The sequence below is a fragment of the Panthera tigris genome, chromosome F2, assembly GCF_018350195.1.
Source record: "Panthera tigris isolate Pti1 chromosome F2, P.tigris_Pti1_mat1.1, whole genome shotgun sequence".
Taxonomy (NCBI): Eukaryota; Metazoa; Chordata; class Mammalia; order Carnivora; family Felidae; genus Panthera; species Panthera tigris.
This window is the reverse complement of record NC_056676.1, coordinates 62,936,261-62,958,589: the sequence shown is the minus strand read 5'-3', so window position 1 is coordinate 62,958,589 and position 22,329 is coordinate 62,936,261. Positions and strand designations below refer to the sequence as shown.

The following is a 22,329-nucleotide window of genomic DNA, read 5'->3' as shown; positions in this document are numbered from 1 at the left end:
ATGATTACAGCATATCACTTCCTCAAGAGACACACATATGTCCTGTGCTTTTTCTCTTGAGAGATTTTGAGCATGTTTTTGGTTTTGATTTGACTCCATTTCTTATTGGTAGTGATTGGCAATAGATTGGACTAGCCTACCAGGAAAATTCTCAACTGTTTAAGGAAATAATAGGATGTTTTTGCTGTTATGAACTTGACATGATCCTATGACTTTTTCAAGATTTGCTTTAGATCTGTTCTAGTTGTCTGAAGCATATACTTACTCTGAATTTTTATGTTTAATCTATGTAAAATTAAGAACAAAATTCTCATTGTTTTCCCTTAAACCTATCTCCTCTGAGTATTGCTTTGGGTGTTTTGTCATTTATAAATACTTTGTAAAAGCCTTTCTTCTATTATCTAAACTTTAGAGAAAAACAAAACTTTTGATGAAATGTTTAATTTGATAAAAGTAATATATGTACTGATCATTATTGCTCTTTTAGTGATCAAAGACATCCTCAGTGCACTCCTTACAATTCATTGGCACGGCTGTCAAGGGTTTATAATGATCTGAGTAAATACCATAAAGTTCTATCAGTTGGGCCCTCCCACTTTGGTATTTGGGGTAGCTGGGAAAGCAGCCAGATAGAAACTTAAGTTTTCTTCTTAATGCAAATTAAAAGTGTAACAGCATTAACATGCTCTAAAGAACAAACTCATCCATATTTTGAAAGATTATTTACCTGTAATACTGGTCTATTCTTACAGATAGATTTTGAGATCCTTAAGGACAGGAATTGTGTTGGGGCGCCTGGGTGGCTCAGTCGGTTGAGCGGCCGACTTCAGCTCAGGTCATGATCTCACGGTCAGTGAGTTCGAGCCCTGCGTCGGGCTCTGTGCTGACAGCTCAGAGCCTGGAGCCTGTTTCAGATTCTGTGTCTCCCTCTCTCTGACCCTCCCCCGTTCATGCTCTCTCTCTCTCTCTGTCTCAAAAATAAATAAACGTTTAAAAAAAAAAATTAAAAAAAAAAAAAAGAACAGGAATTGTGCTTATTTATAAAGGTACAAAAATATGGATATGACATATCCATGAAGATAAATATCCCTTTCATATTACGCATCTGTAAATTACATCTATAATCCCATTTTACTTTTTGTTCTCATAGCTTTTCAATAGTCTTTTATACAGTCTTAAAATTTCAAAGCACTAAAAGATAGTAAAGAGAGTAAAAGATAGTAAAAGAGAGTCCATCTCTTTTAGTTTTATAGACATGAAATTGAAGCCAAAAGGGGTTAAGTGTCTTAAGCTGCAACCTAGTAGTTTCACTTTCTTCCCATTTCTTTTTTAAGTACAAATCCAGTTTGATGCCTTACCACCAACAATTAAATATAAAAACTTCCTGGGTTCACCATTAAGGTTTTGCTAATCTCATTTATAATTATAATCTAAGTTTCTTTCTTCTCCAGTTATATCCAAGCATCCCATTACTCCGTGGTCTTGAATCTCTTGAGCCCAGGCCTGGCTCTTATCCCTGCACTAAATGCTAGACTATGGCCATAGCTTCCTTGCTTCTCCTTTTCTTTATCTTTTTCTCTGGCATCTCCTACTCATAACACTGGACATTTTCTTTTTCCAATTTTGTTTTGGTCACATTTCCCTATTTTTAGAAGACTACAGAAGTGTTCAGGTAGCCTCTCACAAGAGGTAACTCCGAGTAGTGGAATTTCACTGTTACCCTCCATGAGGATACTTTTACTAATGAACTCTTCTAAATTTCAACTCATTTTGAGGAAACCTTTTTGTGTGGTCTCCATATTTTAAATGCTTCTGCACATCTCCATGCTTTACAAAGATACCATAATAATGAAGTTTATATTCGTTTTATTATTTCAGTGTAGACTTCTTGGCCTGTATGTGATCTCCCCCCAACCCCCACCATGTTAAGATTTTTCTATTTACTTACCAGTCTGTCTTTAAAAATTTTTCAAGGGATGGGGACATGGGTGGCTCAGTCAGTTAAGCATCCGACTCTTGATTTCTGCTCAGGTCATGATCTCACAGTTCATGGGATCGAGCCCTGTGTTGCACTGGCAGTGTGGAGTCTCCTTGGGATTCTGTCTCCCTCTCTCTCTCTGCCCCTTCCCTTGTTCATGTGCACATGTGTGCTTTCTCTCTCTCTCAAAATTTAAAATAAACACTAAAAAATATATATATTAAAAAATTTTCTAGGGAATATAAAATGTTCATTTTAGAAATGAATAGGAAAGGTTGGTTAGGAATACATAGAGTCAGTTTTAAAAGACCTCGTTGTACTTAAGGCCGTTTTAGAAAGAACAAACCCACTGGAATTTTTTTAGTGGATTAACAATAGTAAATATTTAGGATGTTTAAGATAATGTCTTTGAAATGAAATTAAACTTAAACACAAAGGTAGATGTAAGAAGAGAGGATAAAATAGGAAGGAAGAACTACAGAAAATTTTTAAATGTGTTTCATGGTCAGCAAAAGTTTGCTGACATAAGATTCTATCTTTATCTTTCAGACATAAGATTCTAAACATGTTGACTAAGAACCCACCATTTACTAAGAACATGGAGTCTCCCTTATGTAATGAAGCCTTGGTAGATCAACTTTGGAAACTTATGAATTCTGGTGAGACAGCAGTAGCTTTTAAAAAATTTTTATTATTAGAATATTTTCATTTTACAACAGGTTTTCGTACTTAAGGAACTATGGTTAATCTTTTGTCTTTTTTTTTTTTTTTTTTCTTTAAGAAGGATACTTATCACATCTTCCTTCACAGTGGTGAGCATGATAATATTTATTAAGGGTATATTCACTCATTTTGCCTCACAAGGTGGTTGAGGAAACAAAAATATTCATTTATGTGGAAGTATCCCAAATGTTCAAAGAGCTGTAAACATGAGTCTGCAAAGTATTATTATTGTTATTTTTATTTCAGAAGATTACACAGTGGAAAAATAGGTCTAGTGACCTTTCCCAGAGGTAACCAATTTCTTGTGTATCCTTTCAGGAACAGTACATGTTGTTATTGTTGTGCATGCTGGAGACCGTGGTATCTCATCACAGTTTTGCTCTATTTGAATGAGGTCAAGGGGCAGGATAGCCTAATAGTGCTCTTCAGTACTAGACTCTGGAACCAGTTTGATGAGGGTCACGTCTCAGCTGAATGATTCACTCAGTGTGACTTGTCTAAGCCTTTGTTTTTCTGTTTATGAAATGGAGATGATGGTACCTGCTTCTGCACACTGAAAATTAAATGAGTTAATATTTGTAAAGCACAGTGTATTCATATCAAGTGCCCAAAATGTTGTTAAATTTATGTAGTGATGACATCATTATGCTTCTCAAATATTTGAGCTGTATGTAGTTCCTATTTTGTAAGTCTTTCATATTCTTTGCCAATTGAATTTTTTGGTCTTTTCCAATGACTTGTAAATGTTGTATATATTTAAAGAAAATTTGCCTTATGGCTCTGATGTGTGAAATTGGATTACTGGTTTTGGTTTAAAATTCAGTTAAAAGGTAAATTTAACTGTTCTAGATAGATGGTGAGAGAGCAGTTGCTATTCTAGTATGTGTGTTACTTCATCTTCTCCTTACAATATTGGAAAATAACATGTCCTACCTGTTTTATTAGTGGCTACTTCACCAAATCACAACTAAATACTAAGTTCTGGTTCTTGAAAAAAAATTACTTACCAGCATTGTGATGTTAAGTAATTGCACGACTTCTGTCCCTCAATTTCATAATCATAGTGCAGTGCCCCAAGTAAAGACACCATAGTAGATATTTTGTTGAAATACAGTTGTATGGAACTTGTCCTCAGAGTATTTGGAAAACAGCACATAAACCAGTTTATATGATAAAGCTAAATTATTTTTCTAATGGTTTCCGTAATCCCTAGGAAAATGTTTACATGGTGTTTTATTTATATTTTGCTACTTGTGGTCACACTGAAGACTGTTATGATTACTGTCATTTAGATCCAGGGGATGAACACAAGGTCAGGAACTTGTAAAGGATTATTTAACAGTTAATATGTGGCACAAACTATACTGTGTTGAATGTATTCTTTAAAAAAAATTTTTTTAACGTTTATTTATTTTCGAGACAGACATAGAGTGTGAGCGGGGTGGGGCAGAGAGAGGGAGACACAGAATCCGAAGCAGGCTCCAGGCTCTGAGCTGTCAGCACAGAGCCCGATGTGAGGCTCGAACTCATGAACCATAAGATCATGACTGCCGCCGAAGTCGAAGGCTTAACTGACTGAGACACCTAGGCGCCCCAGTGTGTTAAATATATTCTTAACAAGAGTGCTTGATTCCATGACTGAGATGGATTGTAACTTTGAGGAAGGCATAATGAAATACAAAGAATCTTACCACCGTCTAAGGAAGATTTCTTGAACAAAATAAATACACGTTTAAGATTAATGGAACAATTCTTTAAGACATTTGAAGCCCATTGGAAGGTTGTGGTTATACAAATTCAAGCTCTGATTGATGCTTAGTATTTAATTTTGATAGTGTTCACTGTGAAACACAGTTGCTGCTTTGGGTTGGAATTTTCTATGACAGTAATGTAAACAAAACAGATCTGTGAGGTTGTGGTCATAAACAATTTACTGCTCAGCTCTTCAGAGCTATAAATTAGATGGGAGCAGTATGAACAGTGGGAGTGGTGTGAGTAGTTGGGAGAGGTTTTTTGTTTTGTTTTTTAGTGTTTTGGGAGAACATTGGATGTTGGGGGACAGTGGTTAGAGGATTGCTCATTTCCCTTCCACACCTGAGCCTCTGAGATACATGAATGAATCCAATCTAGGAAATCCCCTTTTTTGTTTAATTTTTAAAATTTCTTTTTTAAAAATTATAATGGTAATATAATCATGTTACAGAGTTTTATCTGAACAAAAAGAAGAAACAGTATATTTGGCCTTTAGGGAAAAAACGTGCGTAGTTTTAATGAAGGTTTAAAAATAGCATTCTATCATAATAATTTTTCATATTACTACGTTATCTTCTTACTAGTAATCGTTTTAAGAAATTATAATGAGGGGCGCCTGGGTGGCTCAGTCGGTTGAGCAGCCGACTTCAGCTCAGGTCACGATCTCGCGGTCCGTGAGTTCGAGCCCCGAGTCGGGCTCTGTGCTGACAGCTCGGAGCCTGGAGCCTGTTTCAGATTCTGTGTCTCCCTCTCTCTGACCCTCCCCCGTTCATGCTCTGTCTCTCTCTGTCTCAAAAAATAAATAAACGTTAAAAAAAAAATTTTTTTTTAAATAAAAAAAAAAAATAAAGAAATTATAATGAGAATTCTTTTGTAACAAGGAGGTAGGCCATCATCTAAGTCCTTAAACCTGCTGAACTCTGTCTGCCCCTCACTCCCTATTGGGGCTCCTGGGTTATATGGTCATTTGAGATAAACATTATCTTGATTTACGTATGGAGAACAAACTGTAGACAGTAGGGATTTAATTAAATACATTTATTTATTTCTGTCCTATTCCAAACTGGATTTGAGATGTCTTGACTTTGCATAGTTATATAATTTGGTGAACCCATTTGAAGTAGCATAGGGAGACAGTACCATGGCAGTTAAGAAAAGATCATCTTAGAATAGGTGGTCATCAGATGCTTTTGAAGACTCAAAGTTTGCTTGCTTAGCTGGTTTCAGAAATTTCTCAATAAGATAGTAATTGTGGTAGGATACATAGTATTAGAATTTTGAAAATTGTGGGGCACTTGGATGGCTCAGTCAGTTAAGCATCTGACTTCAGCTCAGATTATGATCTTGCGGTTTACAAGTTCGAGCCCCACATCAGACTCTGTGCTGACAGCTCAGAGCCTGGAGCCTGCTTCAGATTCTGTCTCTCTCTCTCTGTCCCTCCCCTTACCTCACACTCTGTCTCTCTCTCCCAAAAATAAATAAAAACATAGCCAAAAAATTTTTTTAGAAAAAATAATTTTTAGAAAAAATATTTTTGAAAATTGAAATTTGAGAATAAGACTGATTATATGAACTTACATTCATGTTCTTTTTTCTTTCGTCTATCACTCAATGAATATTAGTAATACTCTTTTTAGAAATATACTAGGGAGACTTAGAGCTGAAAGTTACCAAGAGGGACACCTGGTAACTGAGTCATTCTGATGGCCATGTGCTGGAAGCGAGATTCCCAGACTTCTGTTTTTGAGATCCTAGACTGACTGCCTGGTGTCTAAGACTCTCTGCTTGGTGTATGGTAGGTAGCTCCACTTAGCCTTATGTTCTGGGTGCTGCTCTGGTGTCATCCCAACGGTTTTGTTTTAAAGCTTCATTTATTTTTTTTTAATTAAAAAAAATTTTTTTTAAGTTTGTTTATTTTGAGAGAGGTAGAGTGTGTGTGTGTGTGTGTGTGCATGCAAGTGGGAGAGGGGCAGAGATAGAATCCCAAGCAGGCTCTGTGCTGCTAGCACAGAGCCATTGGGGGGCTCCAGCTCACCAGCCAGGAGATTATGACCTCAGCTGAGATCAAGAGTCAGCAGCTTAACCTGTTGAGCCACCCAGGTGCCCTCAACAGTTTTTGTTTCAAAGGTACGCACACACACACACAGAGCTATCTATGTATGTACACATACGTACAGATATCAAATATCTTACCCCATTTTTTAGTTTAATTTTCCCCTGTAACTTTTTCTCCCCAAACTTTTGTTTTTAAATTTTTCAAAGTTTAGGGGCACCTGGGTGGCTCAGTCGGTTAAGTGTCCAACTTTGGCTCAAGTCATGATCTCATGGTTTGTGAGTTCAAGCCCTACACTGGGCTCTGCACTGACAGTGCGGAGCCTCCCTGGGATTCTCTCTCAGTCTCTCTCTCTGTTCCTCCCAACTCACTTGCACATGTGTGTGCTCTCTCTCAAAATAAACTTAAAAAAAAAAACTTTACAAAGCTTAGAAAAATCTTAAGAATAGTACAGTGAATGGCTGTGTATTTTCATCTTGGGTTATTAGTTGTTAACTTTTTACCATATTTACTTTGTTTCTTTTCCCTTTCTTTCTTTATACATACCTCTTTTTTTCCTGAATTGTTTGAAAGTAAGTTGTATCATGATGCTATTCCCAAAACACTTTAGTGTATATTCCTATGAATAAGGACAATCCTCAATATCGTTAACACACCCTACTCCAATATATATCTGATATTCAGATTTCTTTGTCTCCCAAAATGTCCTTGTAGTTCCCATGTAGCTTTTACAATAATAATATTCCTCATAAAGAGTAAACATTTTTAAACAAACATCTTTCACATTATATGATCTTTGTTCCTAGTGGCTTTAGAATCTTAATTAGGTTTTTTTTTTTTTTTTTTTTTTTTTTTTAATGTTTGTTTTGAGAGACAGCACATGTACACTTTCAGGGGAGGGGCAGAGAGAGAGGAAGACAGAGAATCCTAAGCAAGTTCCATGCTGCCAGTGCAGAGCCTGTCACAGGGCTTGATCCCATGAACTATGAGATCATGGTCTGAGTTGAAATCAAGAGTTGGATGCTTAACCGACTGAGCCACCCAGGTGCTCCTAAATACATTTATTTTTAATCAAAAGTATCACATTGTTCGCGGGCAGTTCTTTTTAAAGGCTTCAGGTATTCATTTATTTATCATTTCTTGAGCACCAATTTGCCACTATACTGTGTTTTGTGTGCATCAGATACTTTGTGTTAACTTAGTGTACTAGAAAGAGAGGCATAGGAACAGATAAATGATAATACAAATAGATAGTTACTGAAATAAAGCGAAGAGCAAAGTACTCTAGAAACCTGAAGAACAGAACCATGAGCCCTACCTGGAATGGCAGAATGTTCATGGGGTAGTGACATTTGAGATATCTCTTGAAGAGCGCAAAAGAGTTTGCCACACGAGAAAGACATTTTAGGTGACATTTTAGGTAAGTCTCAAGTTCTGAAAGGATGTTTGGCAGATGGTATTATCTGGAAAAATAGATTAGGATGCAAAAGTGAAAGGCCTTAGGAGTTGACATTTTATTTATCCTGTATACAGTGGGGAACAGGTGGAGTTATGACCTGACTGGCTTCTATTAGATGTATATATTTGTTTCCACACAATGATTTTCCTTTCCCCACAAAAAAGGCTTTAAAATTCAGAACATATGAGATCCTACCTTTAATAGCTTTCTGTAACATACTGGGTTATAGACCAACATGACAATAATTTAAAAAAATACATTTAAAAATTAAAAACTTAGGAATTGGAGATTTTTACTGGTGCTTTACATTTCATTTAAAATATAAGTGCTTTCTCAAGTTTTACCTGTTTAACAGTGTTTTTTCATTTCTTAAGATAGAAGCCTGCATTGAAGAGATTGTATATTATTATGAAGGAAATTTTAGCTGTTACTCCCAAGCTGCTCTTTAGTGTTCGTCACATTACTGTAAGAATGACATGAAAACTTTTATGTAATTACTCGGACATTGATGGCTGTTTACATCATACTTTTTTAGTGTTTGGAGGTATACAGCTAAACTCAAGGGGTAGAATGAAGGACAACTTCTAATTCAGTTTGGTGGGATTTGCCAAGTTTCAGAGTAAGAAAATAGACAATTTTGATATTAACATCAGAAGATTTCAAAGGTCTCCCCCTCTGTGTTTCTCCCATAGAACACTCCTTGCTAGGAATAGGAATGGTCAAGAAAATGAAAACATATTAATGCATTTTTTTGTAGGAAATTACATATGTATACACACACATGGATATGAATGAAATGTTTTCACTCAGTGTAATATGCATGGAGAGATCAGGACAGAACTAACCTGTGGCAGCTGTATTTGTCGGGCCCAACTCTTTAAAAATGTCCAAGCTTCTTTCATCTGTAAGAAATGCTAGGCTTTTGGAAAACAAAGGTTTCAAAGTGAGCTTTCTTCTTAGCAGCTTTTTATCTTAATTAGCTTTAGTAAGCAATGACTTCAGGAAATGAAGAGATGCTCTTTTTAGGCTCAGATTTGCTGGTTTGGGGGTTGTCTCTAAGATACTTTATGATATGAATAGAGAACGTCAGTACTGGGTTCCTGCTTTCTTCATGAGTGTTGTCCTTCCGTCTCAAGTAAGCACGGTGGCTCCCAAAGTGTAACGACTAGTGAGGACGGAGCAGTCCTCGTCTTAACTTGAGACAAGAGAAGAATGTTGTTTTCACACATGTGAGGATTCCTTGCCATTTAAGTGATTGGGACCATTTCAGCTAGAAGAAGAGGTTCTTCAAAATGCTGTCACTGAGGACAGAAATCAGGAGTTATTTCAGGGCCTCTTACTAAGGAATGGAAATGATTGCTTTCAAATCATAGAATTTTGACCTGTGGGGATATTAAACATCATCTCCGTTCAGTGCTCTCATTTTAGGGCCCACCTCTTGACGTGCCCAGGATCACAGAGCTAACATAATTTGGCAGAAGTGTTTTCCTCACTATACCACTGAACTTAATTGCACTGCAAATAATGACAACCATTTTAAGATTTTATTTCATGATTTTAAAATGTGATGGAGCTTTGATCTTTTTTTCTCTTTTGTAATTTTAACAGAAGTACTGCTATTCATTTTTTAGCTCCCTCTTACGAGCCCTAAATTTTCATTTTACAAATCAATTTTTTTTAAATATGAAACTTATTGTCAAATTGGTTTCCATACAACACCCGGTGCTCATTCCAACAGGTGCCCTCCTCAATACCCATCACCCACCCTTCCCTCCCTCCCACCCCCCATCAACCCTCAGTTTGTTCTCAGTTTTAAGAGTCTCTTATGGTTTGGCTCCCTCCCTCTCTAAGCTTTTTTTTTTTCCTTCCCCTCCCCCATGGTCTTCTGTTAAGTTTCTCAGGATCCACATAAGAGTGACAACATACGGTATCTTTCTCTCTATGACTTATTTCACTTAGCATAACACTCTCCAGTTCCATCCACGTTGCTACAAAAGGCCATATTTCATTCTTTCTCATGGCCACGTGGTATTCCATTGTGTATATAAACCACGATTTCTTTATCCATTCATCACATCAGTTGATGGACATTTAGGCTCTTTCCATACTTTGGCTATTGTTGAGAGTGCTGCTATAAACGTTGGGATACAATGGGGTACAAGTGTCCCTATGCATCAGCATTCCTGTATCCCTTGGGTAAATTCCTAGCAGTGCTATTGCTGGGTCATAAGGTAGATCTGTTTTTAATTTTTTGAGGAACCTCCACACTGCTTTCCAGAGCGGCTGCACCAGTTTGCATTCCCACCAACAGTGCAAGAAGGTTCCGGTTTCTCCACATCCTCACCAGCATCTATAGTCTCCTGATTTGTTCATTTTAGCCACTCTGACTGGCGTGAGGTGGTATCTGAGTGTGGTTTTGATTTGTATTTCCCTGATGAGGAGCGACGTTGAGCAACTTTTCATGTGCCTGTTGGCCATCCGGATGTCTTCTTTAGAGAAGTGTCTATTCATGTTTTCTGCCCATTTCTTCACTGGATTATTTGTTTTTCGGGTGTGGAGTTTGGTGAGCTCTTTATAGATTTTGGATACTAGCCCTCTGTCCGATATGTCATTTGCAAATATCTTTTCCCATTCCGTTGGTTGCCTTTTAGTTTTGTTGATTGTTTCCTTTGCTGTGCAGAAGCATTTTATCTTGATGAGGTCCCAGTAGTTCATTTTGGCTTTTAATTCCCTTGCCTTTGGGGATGTGTCAAGTAAGAAATTGCTGCAGCTGAGGTCAGAGAGGTTTTTTTCTGCTTTCTCCTCTAGGATTTTGATGGTTTCCTGTCTCACATTCAGGCCCTTTATCCATTTTGAGTTTATTTTTGTGAATGGTGTGAGAAAGTGGTCTAGTTTCATCCTTCTACCTGTTGCTGTCCAGCTCCCAGCACCATTTGTTAAGGAGACTGTCTTTTTGCCATTGGATATTCTTTCCTGCTTTGTCAAAGATTAGTTGGCCATACGTTTGTGAGTCTAATTCTGGGGTTTCTATTCTATTCCATTGGTCTATGTGTCTGTTTTTGTGCCAATACCATGGTGTCTTGATGATGACAGCTTTGTAGTAGAGGCTAAAGTCTGGGATTGTGATGCCTCCTGCTTTGGTCTTCTTCAAAATTACTTTGGCTATTCGGGGTCTTTTGTGGTTTCATACGAATTTTAGGATTGCTTGTTCTAGTTTCGAGAAGAATGCTGGTGCAATTTTGATTGGGATTGCATTGAATGTGTAGATAGCTTTGGGTAGTATTGACATTTTAACAATATTTATTCTTCCAGTCCATGAGCATGGAATGTTTTTCCATTTCTTTATATCTTCTTCAATTTCCTTCATAAGCTTTCTATAGTTTTCAGCATACAGATCTTTTACATCTTTGGTTAGATTTATTCCTAGGTATTTTATGCTTCTTGGTGCAATTGTGAATGGGATCAGTTTCTTTATTTGTCTTTCTGTTGCTTCATTATTAGCATATAAGAATGCAGCTGATTTCTGTACATTGATTTTGTATCCTGCAACTTTGCTGAATTCATGTATCAGTTCTAGCAGACGTGGAGTCCATCGGGTTTTCCATGTATAATATCATGTCATCTGCGAAAAGTGAAAGCTTGACATCATCTTTGCCAGTTTTGATGCCTTTGATTTCCTTTTGTTGTCTGATTGCTGATGCTAGAACTTCCAACACTATGTTAAACAACAGCGGTGAGAGTGGATATCCCTGTCCTGGATATCCTCCCTGGATATCCTGATCTCAGGGAGAAAGCTCTCAGTTTTTCCCCATTGAGGATGATATTAGCTGTGGGCTTTTCATAAATGGCTTTTATGATGCTTAAGGATGTTCCTTCTATCCTGACTTGCTCGAGGGTTTTTATTAAGAAAGGATGCTGATTTTGTCAAATGCTTTTTCTGCATCAATAGACAGGATCATATGGTTCTTATCTTTTCTTTTATTAATGTGATGTATCACATTGATTGATTTGCAAATGTTGAACAAGCCCTGCAGCCCAGGAATGAATCCCACTTGATCATGGTATATATAATTCTTTTTATATGCTGTTGAATTCAATTTGCTAGTATCTTATTGAGAATTTTTGCATCCATATTCATCAGGGATATTGGCCTGTAGTTCTCTTTTTTGCTGGGTCTCTGTCTGGTTTAGGAATCAAAGTAATGCTGGCTTCATAGAATGAGTCTGGAAGTTTTCCTTCCCTTTCTATTTTTTGGAACAGCTTGAGAAGGATAGGTATTATCTCTGCTTTAAATGTCTGGTAGAATTCCCCTGGGAAGCCATCTGGTCCTGGACTATTCGTTGGGAGATTTTTGATAACTGATTCAGTTTCTTCGCTGGTTATGGGTCTATTCAATCTTTCTATTTCTTCCTGTTTGAGTTTTGGAAGAGTGTGAGTGCTTAGGAATTTGTCCATTTCTTCCAGGTTGTCCAGTTTGTTGGCATATATTTTTTCATAGTATTCCCTGATAATTGCTTGTATTTCTGAGGGATTGGTTGTAATAATTCCATTTTCATTCATGATTTTATCTATTTGGGTCATCTCCCGTTTCTTTTTGAGAAGCCTGGCCAGAGGTTTAGCAATTTTGTTTATTTTTTCAAAAAACCAACTCTTGGTTTCATTGATCTGCTCTACAGTTTTTTTAGATTCCATATTGTTTATTTCTGCTCTGATCTTTATTATTTCTCTTCTGCTGCTGGGTTTGGGGTGTCTTTGCTGTTCTGCTTCTATTTCTTTAGGTGTGCTATTAAGATTTTGTATTGGGGATTTTTCTTGTTTCTTGAGATAGGCCTGGATTGCAATGTATTTTCCTCTCAGGACTGCCTTCACTGCATTCCAAAGCATTTGTATTTTTGTATTTTCATTTTCACTTGTTTCCATGTATTTTTTAATTTCTTCTCTAATTGCCTGGTTGACCCACTCATTCTTTAGTATGGTGTTCTTTAACCTCCATGCTTTTGGAGGTTTTCCAGACTTTTTCCTGTGGTTGATTTCAAGCTTCATAGCATTGTGGTCTGAAAGTATGCATGGTATGATCTCAATTCTTGTATACTTATGAAGGGCTGTTTTGTGACCCAGTGTGTGATCTATCTTGGAGAATGTTCCATGTGCACTTGAGAAGAAAGTATATTCTGTTGCTTTGGGATGCAGAGTTCTAAATATATCTGTCAAGTCCATCTGGTCCAATGTATCATTCAGGGCCCTTGTTTCTGTATTTATCCTGTGTCTAGATGATCTATCCATTGCTAAGTGGAGATTAAAGTCCCTTGCAATTACCACATTCTTATCAATAAGGTTACTTATGTTTGTGATTAATTGTTTGATATATTTGGCGGCTCCCGAATTCGGCACATAGACATTTATATAATTGTTAGTTCTTCCTGATGGATAGACCCTGTAATTATTATATAATGCCTTTCTTCATCTCTTGTTACCACCTTTAATTTAAAGTCTAGTTTGTCTGATATAAGTATGGCTACTCCAGCATTCTTTTGACTTCCAGTAGCATGATAGATAGTTCTCCATCCCCTCACTTTCAGTCTGAAGGTGTCCTCATGTCTAAAATGAGTCTCTTGTAGACAGCAAATAGATGGGTCTTGTTTTTTTATCCATTCTGATACCCTATGTCTTTTGGTTGGAGCATTTAGTCCATTTACATTCAGTGTTATTATTGAAAGATATGGGTTTAGAGGCATTGTGATGTCTGTAGGTTTCAGGCTTGTAGTGATGTCTCTGGTACTTTGTGGTCCTTGCAACATTTCACTCACAGGATCCCCCCTTAGGATCTCTTGTAGGGCTGGTTTAGTGGTGATGAATTCCTTCAGTTTTTGTTTGTTTGGGAAGACCTTTATCCCTTCTTCTATTCTGAGTGACAGACTTGCTGGATAAAGGATTCTCAGCTGCATATTTTTTCTGTTCATCACATTGAAGATTTCCTGCCATTCCTTTTTGGCCCGCCAAGTTTCAGTAGAGAGATCCGTCACTAGTCTTATTGCTCTCTCTTTATATGTTAGAGCATGTTTATCCCTAGCTGCTTTCAGAATTTGCTCTTTATCCTTGTATTTTGCCAGTTTCACTATGATATGTCACGCAGAAGATCGATTCAAGTTACGTCTGAAGGGAGTTCTCTTTGCCTCTTGGATTTCAATGCCTGTTTCCTTCCCCAGATCAGGGAACTTCTCAACTATGATTTGTTCAAGTACACCTTCAGCCCCTTTCTCTCTCTCTCTTCCTCTTCTGGAATTCCTATTATACGGATATTGTTCTGCTTGATTGCATCACTTAGTTCTCTAATTCTCCCCTCATACTCCTGGATTTTTTTATCTTTTTCTCAGCTTCCTCTTTTTCCATAATTTTATCTTCTAGTTCACCTATTCTCTCCTCTGCCTCTTCAATCTGAGCTGTGGTCACCTCCATTTTATTTTGCACCTCATTTATAGCATTTTTTTTAGCTCCTCATGACTATTTCTTAGTCCTTTGATCTCTGTAGTAATAGATTTACTATTCTCTGCTGTCCTCTATACTTTTTTCAAGCCCAGCAATTAATTTTATGACTATTATTCTAAATTCTTGTTCTGTTATATTGCTTAAGTCATTTTTGATAAATTCGTTAGCTGTCACTACCTCCTGGATTTTCTTTTGTGGAGAGTTGTTCCATTTTGACATTTTGGGTAGTCCCTGGGATGGCACAGAACTGCAGGGCACCTCCCCTGTGCTGTCTGGAGTAACTTGTGTTGGCGGGGCTGCAGTCAGACCTGATGTCTGTCCCCAGCCCACCGCTGGGGCCACAGTCAGACTGGTGTATACCTTATCTTCTCCTCTCCCAGGGACAGGACTCACTGGAGTGGTGTGGCCCCAGTCCGGGCTACTTGCACACTGCCAGGCTTGTGGTGCTGCTTTGATGGGATCTGGCGTATTAGCCGGGGTGGATCTGCAAGGTGCACAGGGGTGGGAGGGGCAGGCTTAGCTCGCTTTGCCATCGGTGGTCCCCTGCGGGAGGGGCCCTGTAGCACCGGGAAGGAGGCAGACCCGTCGGAGGGATGGATCCACAGAAGCACAGCATTGGGAGTTTGCGCCGTGCAAGCAAGTTCGGTGATGGTAACTGGTTCCCTTTGGGATTTCGGCTGGGGAATGGGAGAGGGAGATGGCACTGGCCAGCGCCTTTGTTCCCCTCCGAGCTGAGCTCTGTCTTCCGGGGCTCAACACCTCTCCCTCCCGGTGTCCTCTCACCCTCCCGCTCACCGAGCAGAGCTGTTGACTTATAACATTCCAGATGTTAAGTCCTGCTGCCTGTCAGAACTCACGCAGTCCATCCCCTCCACTTTTGCAAGCCAGACTTGGGGATTTTGCCTTGCCGGACAAGCTGCCCCTCCACTGCCCGGCTCCCTCCCGCCAGTCTGTGTAGCGCGCACCGTCTCTCCGCCCTCCCTACCCTCTTCCGTGGGCCTCTTGTCTACGCTTGCCTCCGGAGAGTCCATTCTGCTAGTCTTCTGGTGGTTTTCTGGGTTATTTAGGCAGATGTGGGTGGAATCTAAGTGATCAGCAGGACACGGTGAGCCCAGTGTCCTCCTACGCCCACAAATCAATTTTTTTAAAGGAAAAAAACACTATCTGTAATTGCCCTCAGGATCAAAACAATGTTCATTCTTCCATGCAAATTGAAGATCAACCAAAATCTTCAGAAAATAAGACCAAAAAGCCCACATAGAAATAAAAAGTAACAAAACTCTTCTCATAGGGGTTTAGTGCATTTGGCAGCCTTCGCTGTGCTGCCTAATCATCCTCAAACTGACTTTCAAAAAACAGAACACCTTAGCTCATCAGAGTGTACATTTTCCACTTGCTAATAATTTTTTTTAAACTTTGAGGAATTTTACACTCAATTGCCTGACTGGTTTCAGTGTCATCTACAACATAGTTCAGGATGGTTATTTGCAGTAGACATAATTAGGTGATACTGATCTTCAAGGCCAAATTTTCTTCCAGTATAAATTTACCCTAAGCTGTTCCAGTTTTCTTTACTGATGGAATGCCTATGGTTCACTCCTTTTCTTGCTGTGCCCATGAATAGATAGTGCTGGCTGCTGCGACCTGATTCCTTCCCTTCCCTCAGAGGTTTGAGCCACCAGCCCTTGTAATAAAAGGCCTGGGAATCTGATACCTATCCTCTGTGGAGTCTTTACATGTGTAAACTGTTTTGAGAAGGAGAATAATGAGTGCCTACCAAAATTCAAGCACTGTCAGGTCATTAAAGTGTGCAGATCTGCATATTCTGGAGAAGGAAATGGATTTCCTGTGCAAAATTCTTCTTTTCACTCTGTACTGTTCTTCCCGTTCCTAGTTTCTCTGTAGTTTTTATGGCAAAAACTTCATTCTCCTCAGGAGGTCTTGCCTCTTTCTTTTGCTTCTAACAATGGTGTGTATCTTTGACCTTGTCACATAGAAGCAAAATTGAAGATGGCTCAAATAGGACTGATGATCGCCGTTTCATGGCAGGCAAGGTACCTAGCACAGTGTAGTATGTCATACGAACTCTGAAGTTATAATTCCTCCTATATGAATTTCCTTTGCGTGTAATTAATGTCCTGTTTACTTCTGTTGGAGTAAATCTCATTAGAATCTTTACTTGACTAATTGTATTTTATTTCCTCATGGTAATATTTGTTGTTGAAAACCACAAAGCTTAATATTTATGCTGTCTAAAATTTGCTGCAGCAACTTCTTTCCCTTTTGTCTTTCCTTTTTAAGCATTACAGTCTTTTGAAACTATAGTTCTTGGTCAAAATTAAGAATTTGTAGAGTTTATTTTTCTTATCCAGAAGAATTTACATGTTACTTTTCATTGATTTTAAGTTTTGTGCATCATTTTAAATTCCACCTAGAAATGATAGCAATCGTCTAACCCTAGATGACAAATTTCATCTTATCAGTCAGTTCTATTTGATGGAAGTATCTGCCTGGGATGTTTTATTGGGGAAAAAGGGAAAGTGAGAAAGAACTGTGGTATTGATGTCCTCTCTAATCTGTCATTGATAATGAGATAAGGTATAATCTGAGATCAAAACCCTTATTTTGGAGGTTAAAAAAAAACAAAAACCCGAGATTCATCAAAGAAGTTGAAAGAACCTGTCTGTAGTCTCTCATCTACTTTAAATTTAATCTCTACACAGTCAGCTTTCTTCTGGTCATTATGTGTTTTACCAGCTGTTGCTATCTCTGGGATTTGCTTTTTCCTATAATTTTTATCTTTTAAACATATGCCTTGCAGGGGCGCCTGAGTGGCTCAGTTGGTTGAGGGTCCAACTTTGCCTCAGATCATGATCTCGCAGGCTGTGTCAGGCTCTGTGCTGACAGCTCAGAACCTGGAGCCTACTTTGGATACTGTGTCTCCCTCTCTCTGTGCCCCTCCCCTGCTCATGCTCTGTCACCCTCACTCAGAAAATAAATAAACATTAAAAAAAATTCTTTAAAAACAACATACACCTTGCAGAGCAACACAAATATAAAGGTGTTTAGCAAAAACATTTTCCTCCTCCTCAATAAAAATTTAGAATCATGTTATTTTAAGTAGTTGTAGGGTTTATTACCATATTTAAAACCTGAAAGTAATAAATTTGAGAGGAGAATTTGTTTCAAGTGTCAGGGTTCATAAAGGCTCTTAGAGTGCTATCTTCCTAATGGGCTATTCAAGAAGAAAATCAGACAGGATGAACAGAGAATGAATGAATGTGGAGTATTTACCAAAGAGGAGGAATTAATAGGAAGATCTAAAGCCTGAAAAAATACTGCTTTTGAAATATTAAATGTTTAGTGGATGTCTAATATTCATTTGGTAAGAATAGTGTAATGATAACATGCTTTACCAATTGTAAGTTATTTGTTCGTTCACTACCATTACTGCTTTCGGAACAATTTCTGAGTATCTGTGTTAAGATGCATTTTTAGAGTAGAGGGTTTGCCTGTTGTGCCTAGGTCATTAGACGGCCCCTTTTAGCACAGTCCTTTTTCTCTGTATAGGTTCTGGAGCAGTTCATGGATAAGTGTACGTATTGACTTCTTTATTATTTACTTCTTAGGTACTTCACATGACTGGAGGTTACGTTGTGGTGCTGTGGACTTGTACTTCACACTTTTTGGCCTCAGTAGACCTTCCTGCTTGCCCTTGCCAGAGCTTGGGTTGGTTCTTAATCTAAAAGAGAAAAAAGCTGTCTTGAATCCGACCATAATTCCAGAGGCCATAGCAGGCAACCAAGAAGCTGCGATTAATCCAAGTAGTCACGCACAGCTAGTTGGATTTCAGAACCCTGTAAGAGTCACATGCATTACAGAAGATACAGTTTTATTGTGTAGAGCTCCCCAGGGAAGATAATTTATTTTTTTGAACTGGCAAATTTTAAAGCCACTGAGAGTTTCATGTACCGCTTAAACTGCTGGTTGACAGTAGTTTAGCACTTTACAAAAGTTTATAAAGCACTACTGACAACTACATAGCTGCACATAACAAATGATGTGCTGCCAGTCCATTTACCCCTTTTGTGATGATGTAATGTTTTTGTACTTGAGTGTCGAATTTCTTAGAGTAGCAGAAAATTGAAGTGAATATTTCATCTTGTCTGTATATCGTATTAACAAACTGTTTGAACATAGGGGCTCTGAATTTTTTTGCTATTCTGTGTAATGCCTAGCACAATTCTAAGCATATGATAAATGCCTGGCAAATGCTTGTTGAATTAAATAAGTAACAGTGAATGGTCAGGTAAATGAGTACGCTGCTGATTTGGGAAGAGATTATGCATTACGTGGTTTTGTTTTGTTTTGTTTTAATATATGCATGCATGTGTTTGCCTTTTAAAAACCTTTTAATTCCAGCTCTGCATTGTGAAATTACCAGGTTTTTTGTAGAAAGACTTTTAGCATACTTAACAATCATTTTATTGTAATTCAGAGAAAGTTTTCCAGAAATGATTTTCATGTTGGTAACAGAATGTCCACAATAATGCAAGCTTCATTTTTCGCCAATATTTAGACCAGATTACTTGCCTGGCAATTCCCTACTGGTGTTTTGACACTTGAAAACTGAGATTCTCTTTGTGCAAGTTAGTAATAATCATTTTAAATTACTTATTCACCTGGATTTTCTGGAATATAATCGTACTTATTTGTTGTAAATTTAAAATGTATCCTAGATTTTGGGTTATGAAGAAGTAAGATAGACCTTTCCATAGGAAAAAAGGGTCTCATTAAAGTGCTTTCTCAGATCGGAGTATTTATAAACCTGTATAAACGAATAGGTTTCTGATTCTTGCCCATATATGTTAATTTATTCACATTCATTCTTGGAGTCTTCAGGAAAAGGAAAATGACACCAAAAGATACATTCTTTTGGGAAAGCTCTACAAGTTTGCTTATATACCTCCCATCTCCCCCAAAAAAGACCAGCTGACAGGAAAAGGTGAAGTTTATTTTAAGCCCACTGCTGATAAATTTTAGGCACTGGGCGTGCTCTAATCTGCATGGTTGCTGTAGCTATTAGTGTTCAGCTATAATATGAGCTACTTGTCTTCAGAAATCTAATTTTGATCTTGAATATTGCCGCAGGAAGATGATCACCTTGCCAAGGAAGCATCATGTAATATGTCAGCTCATCAGCAGGGAGTGAAGAGGAAGGCTGATACACCACTGGGGTCCCCACTAGAACCTGGTCAAATACTGGAGAAGAATGAGGATAGCAGTAAAGTCAAACTCAAAATCAGAGTAAGAAATACAGGTTAAACCTGTATTAATAGCGTAGGATATTCACCTTCTTGTAAATCTTTTTGAATGCTTCCAATGGTTTTTCCTTAGCAGGAACAGATGGGGCAGACCGAATCATAAAGAAATCCAAATGTCCGTTTAAGACCTTCCATCTGATCATTTAACTTGTATTATCACATATTTCTTCTCTGTTTGGGGGAGGAACTATGTGTATATGATCTGCCTTGGCTCACTACCTCTTCCCACAACATAGGAGTAGATTTTAGTTGCTATTTCATTTCCAGTAATATCCAGTCAGCTTCTTTAAGAGGCTGGACCATGTAATCTTTTCTTATTCTTAATTCTTTCTGAGAAAAAGACTACTTTTCCTTTTAAGATGTGGGGGTATATTCTGTGGCCTCTCTGCTACCTTTTCCTAAGAGCTAAGATCCAAATGTAAAGTGATGTAACGGTTCTTTTTCTCCTTTGTGTATGTGTTGTAGTTTTCAAATTCTCAAGATGAGGAGGAAATTGATATGGACACTGTTCACGATAGCCAGGCGTTTATTTCCCATCATTTGAACATGCTTGAAAGGCCATCAACTCCAGGTGAGATCAGTGCATAGCATCCGCAGGCTCATGAAGAGAGCTCGTGGGGTACTGCTCTTCTAAGGTGTATTGCTTTATTGACAGGTGAACATTTGAAAGTAGCTAGTACAAAATACTGGATTGTAGCAGATTATAATGCATATCAGCAAAGGAATACATTTTTAAAAAGGGTTTCGTTTTTTTTTAATTCTGTTTTATTTTGGTCCTTAAATTTTGGGCATACTTCTGGATTTGTTTTTTTAAAAATCCATTCATCAGATTCCTTCCAGTGGCTTTAATTTTTTTGTGTGTTTCCTTTTTTTCTTTTTTTGTAGTAGGCTTAACCTCAAACTAAAATACTAGATCTATTTTCTATTTATTTATTTATTTATTTATTTATTTATTTATTTTAATGTTTATTTATTTTTCAGAGAGACAGAGACAGGATGCGAGTGGGTTAGGGGCAGAGAGAGAGAGGGAGACATAGAATCCGAAGCAGGCTCCAGGCTCCGAGCTGTCAGCACAGAGCCCGACACGAGGCTCGAACTCACGAGCTGTGAGATCATGACTTGAGCCGAAGTCGGACGCTCAACTGACTGAGTCACCCAGGCACCCCTCTATTTTCTTTTTAATAACGTAACCATAATTTTAAACTTTGAAGTTAATGCCTCCCATAACACTGCTACTTTCTCTTTTTTTGTGTGCCCATTTCACGTAATATTGTAGAAGTCTTAGACTTTTTTTGCATGCATCTCCCAAACATCATAATCTTTTCTTTTGAAAATAGTACCTGAGGGGCGCCTGGGTGGCTCAGTCGGTTAAGCGTCCGACTTCGGCTCAGGTCACGATCTCGCAGTCCGTGGGTTCGAGCCCCGCGTCGGGCTCTGGGCTGATGGCTCAGAGCCTGGAGCCTGCTTTCGACTCTGTGTCTCCCTCTCTCTCTGCCCCTCCCCCGTTCATGCTGTGTCTCTCTCTGTCTCAAAAATAAATAAACGTTAAAAAAAAAATTAAAAAAATAAAAAAAAAAAAAAAAAGAAAATAGTACCTGAGGAGGTATTGAGTTGATGTACTATAATTTATCTTATTTTGGGGGTTGTTTCAGGGTTTTTGTTTTTGTTTTTTTTAATGGGTGATTCTGCACTGAATACCTTCATACAGAAGCTTTTGTTTCTTTTTTGTTAAATTATATTCTTTAATTTCCCAAAATATTTTATTGGTGAAAAGAGTAATTTTAACTGTATTATGAGGTACTTCTTCAGAAGGTGTTCACAGCTCTTGATTCATTTTGTTATAATGCTTTTTGAAGAGCTAATACCTAGTTTATGTCAGCATTTTTTAATATTCAGGGATAAAGCATTGATGTAACTTGCATGTAAGTTGCAAAGCATAGTAATAAAACAAATATCTGTGAACCTGCTCTCCACCTTAACCTGTATGATAGACTCCATGCCGTGGTCATTCCCTTTGTGCCTCTTCCCTGATTCTGTCCACCTGCCTTTGCACCACAAGTAAATATGGTCTTGAATTTTCTTTTACTTTTTTTAACCGTTCTATTACTTTTCTTTATAGTGTACCACATAGATATAGGATTTCCTTATACTTGTTTTTTTAATTTTATGAAAATGGTATGATATGACTTATGTTTTTTAGTCAGCATTATGCTTCTAAAATGTATCCACGTTGATACATAAGATATAACTTATTAATTTTCACTTATTTCATTTTTTATGCATAATTGTTTTATTGTCATCAATATAACAACTTAAAAGATATTTATTAATTATAAATGATAAATCAAGTGTACTTTTTTTTAATGTTTATTTTTTTTTTTGAGAGAGAGCACAAGTAGAAGAGGAGCAAAGAGAGAGGGAGAGTGAGGGTTCAGAGTGAGCTTTTCGCTGGCAGCAGTGAGCCAGGTTCAAGGCTCAGACTCACAAACTGTGTGAGATCATAACCTGAGCCAAAGTTGACTGAGCCACCCAGGCACCCCAATCAAGTACTTTT

The 22,329-nt window shown here is 37.9% G+C and overlaps 1 protein-coding gene across 7 annotated transcripts in view; it reads left to right on the top strand.

Moving 5' to 3' along the window:
• TAF2 (TATA-box binding protein associated factor 2) overlaps nucleotides 1–22,329 on the top strand; it is a 155,635-nt gene that overhangs the window by 62,029 nt on the left and 71,277 nt on the right. For 6 of the 7 annotated variants that reach the window (XM_042972772.1, XM_042972771.1, XM_042972770.1 and 3 more), the window contains 4 exons: nucleotides 2,528–2,637; nucleotides 18,081–18,310; nucleotides 19,603–19,758; nucleotides 20,241–20,346. In XM_042972772.1, the coding sequence (XP_042828706.1) occupies nucleotides 2,528–2,637; nucleotides 18,081–18,310; nucleotides 19,603–19,758; nucleotides 20,241–20,346 (602 nt within the window). The remainder of the gene's footprint in view (nucleotides 1–2,527; nucleotides 2,638–18,080; nucleotides 18,311–19,602; nucleotides 19,759–20,240; nucleotides 20,347–22,329) is intronic. The other variant, XM_007075587.3, reaches the window with a different exon arrangement.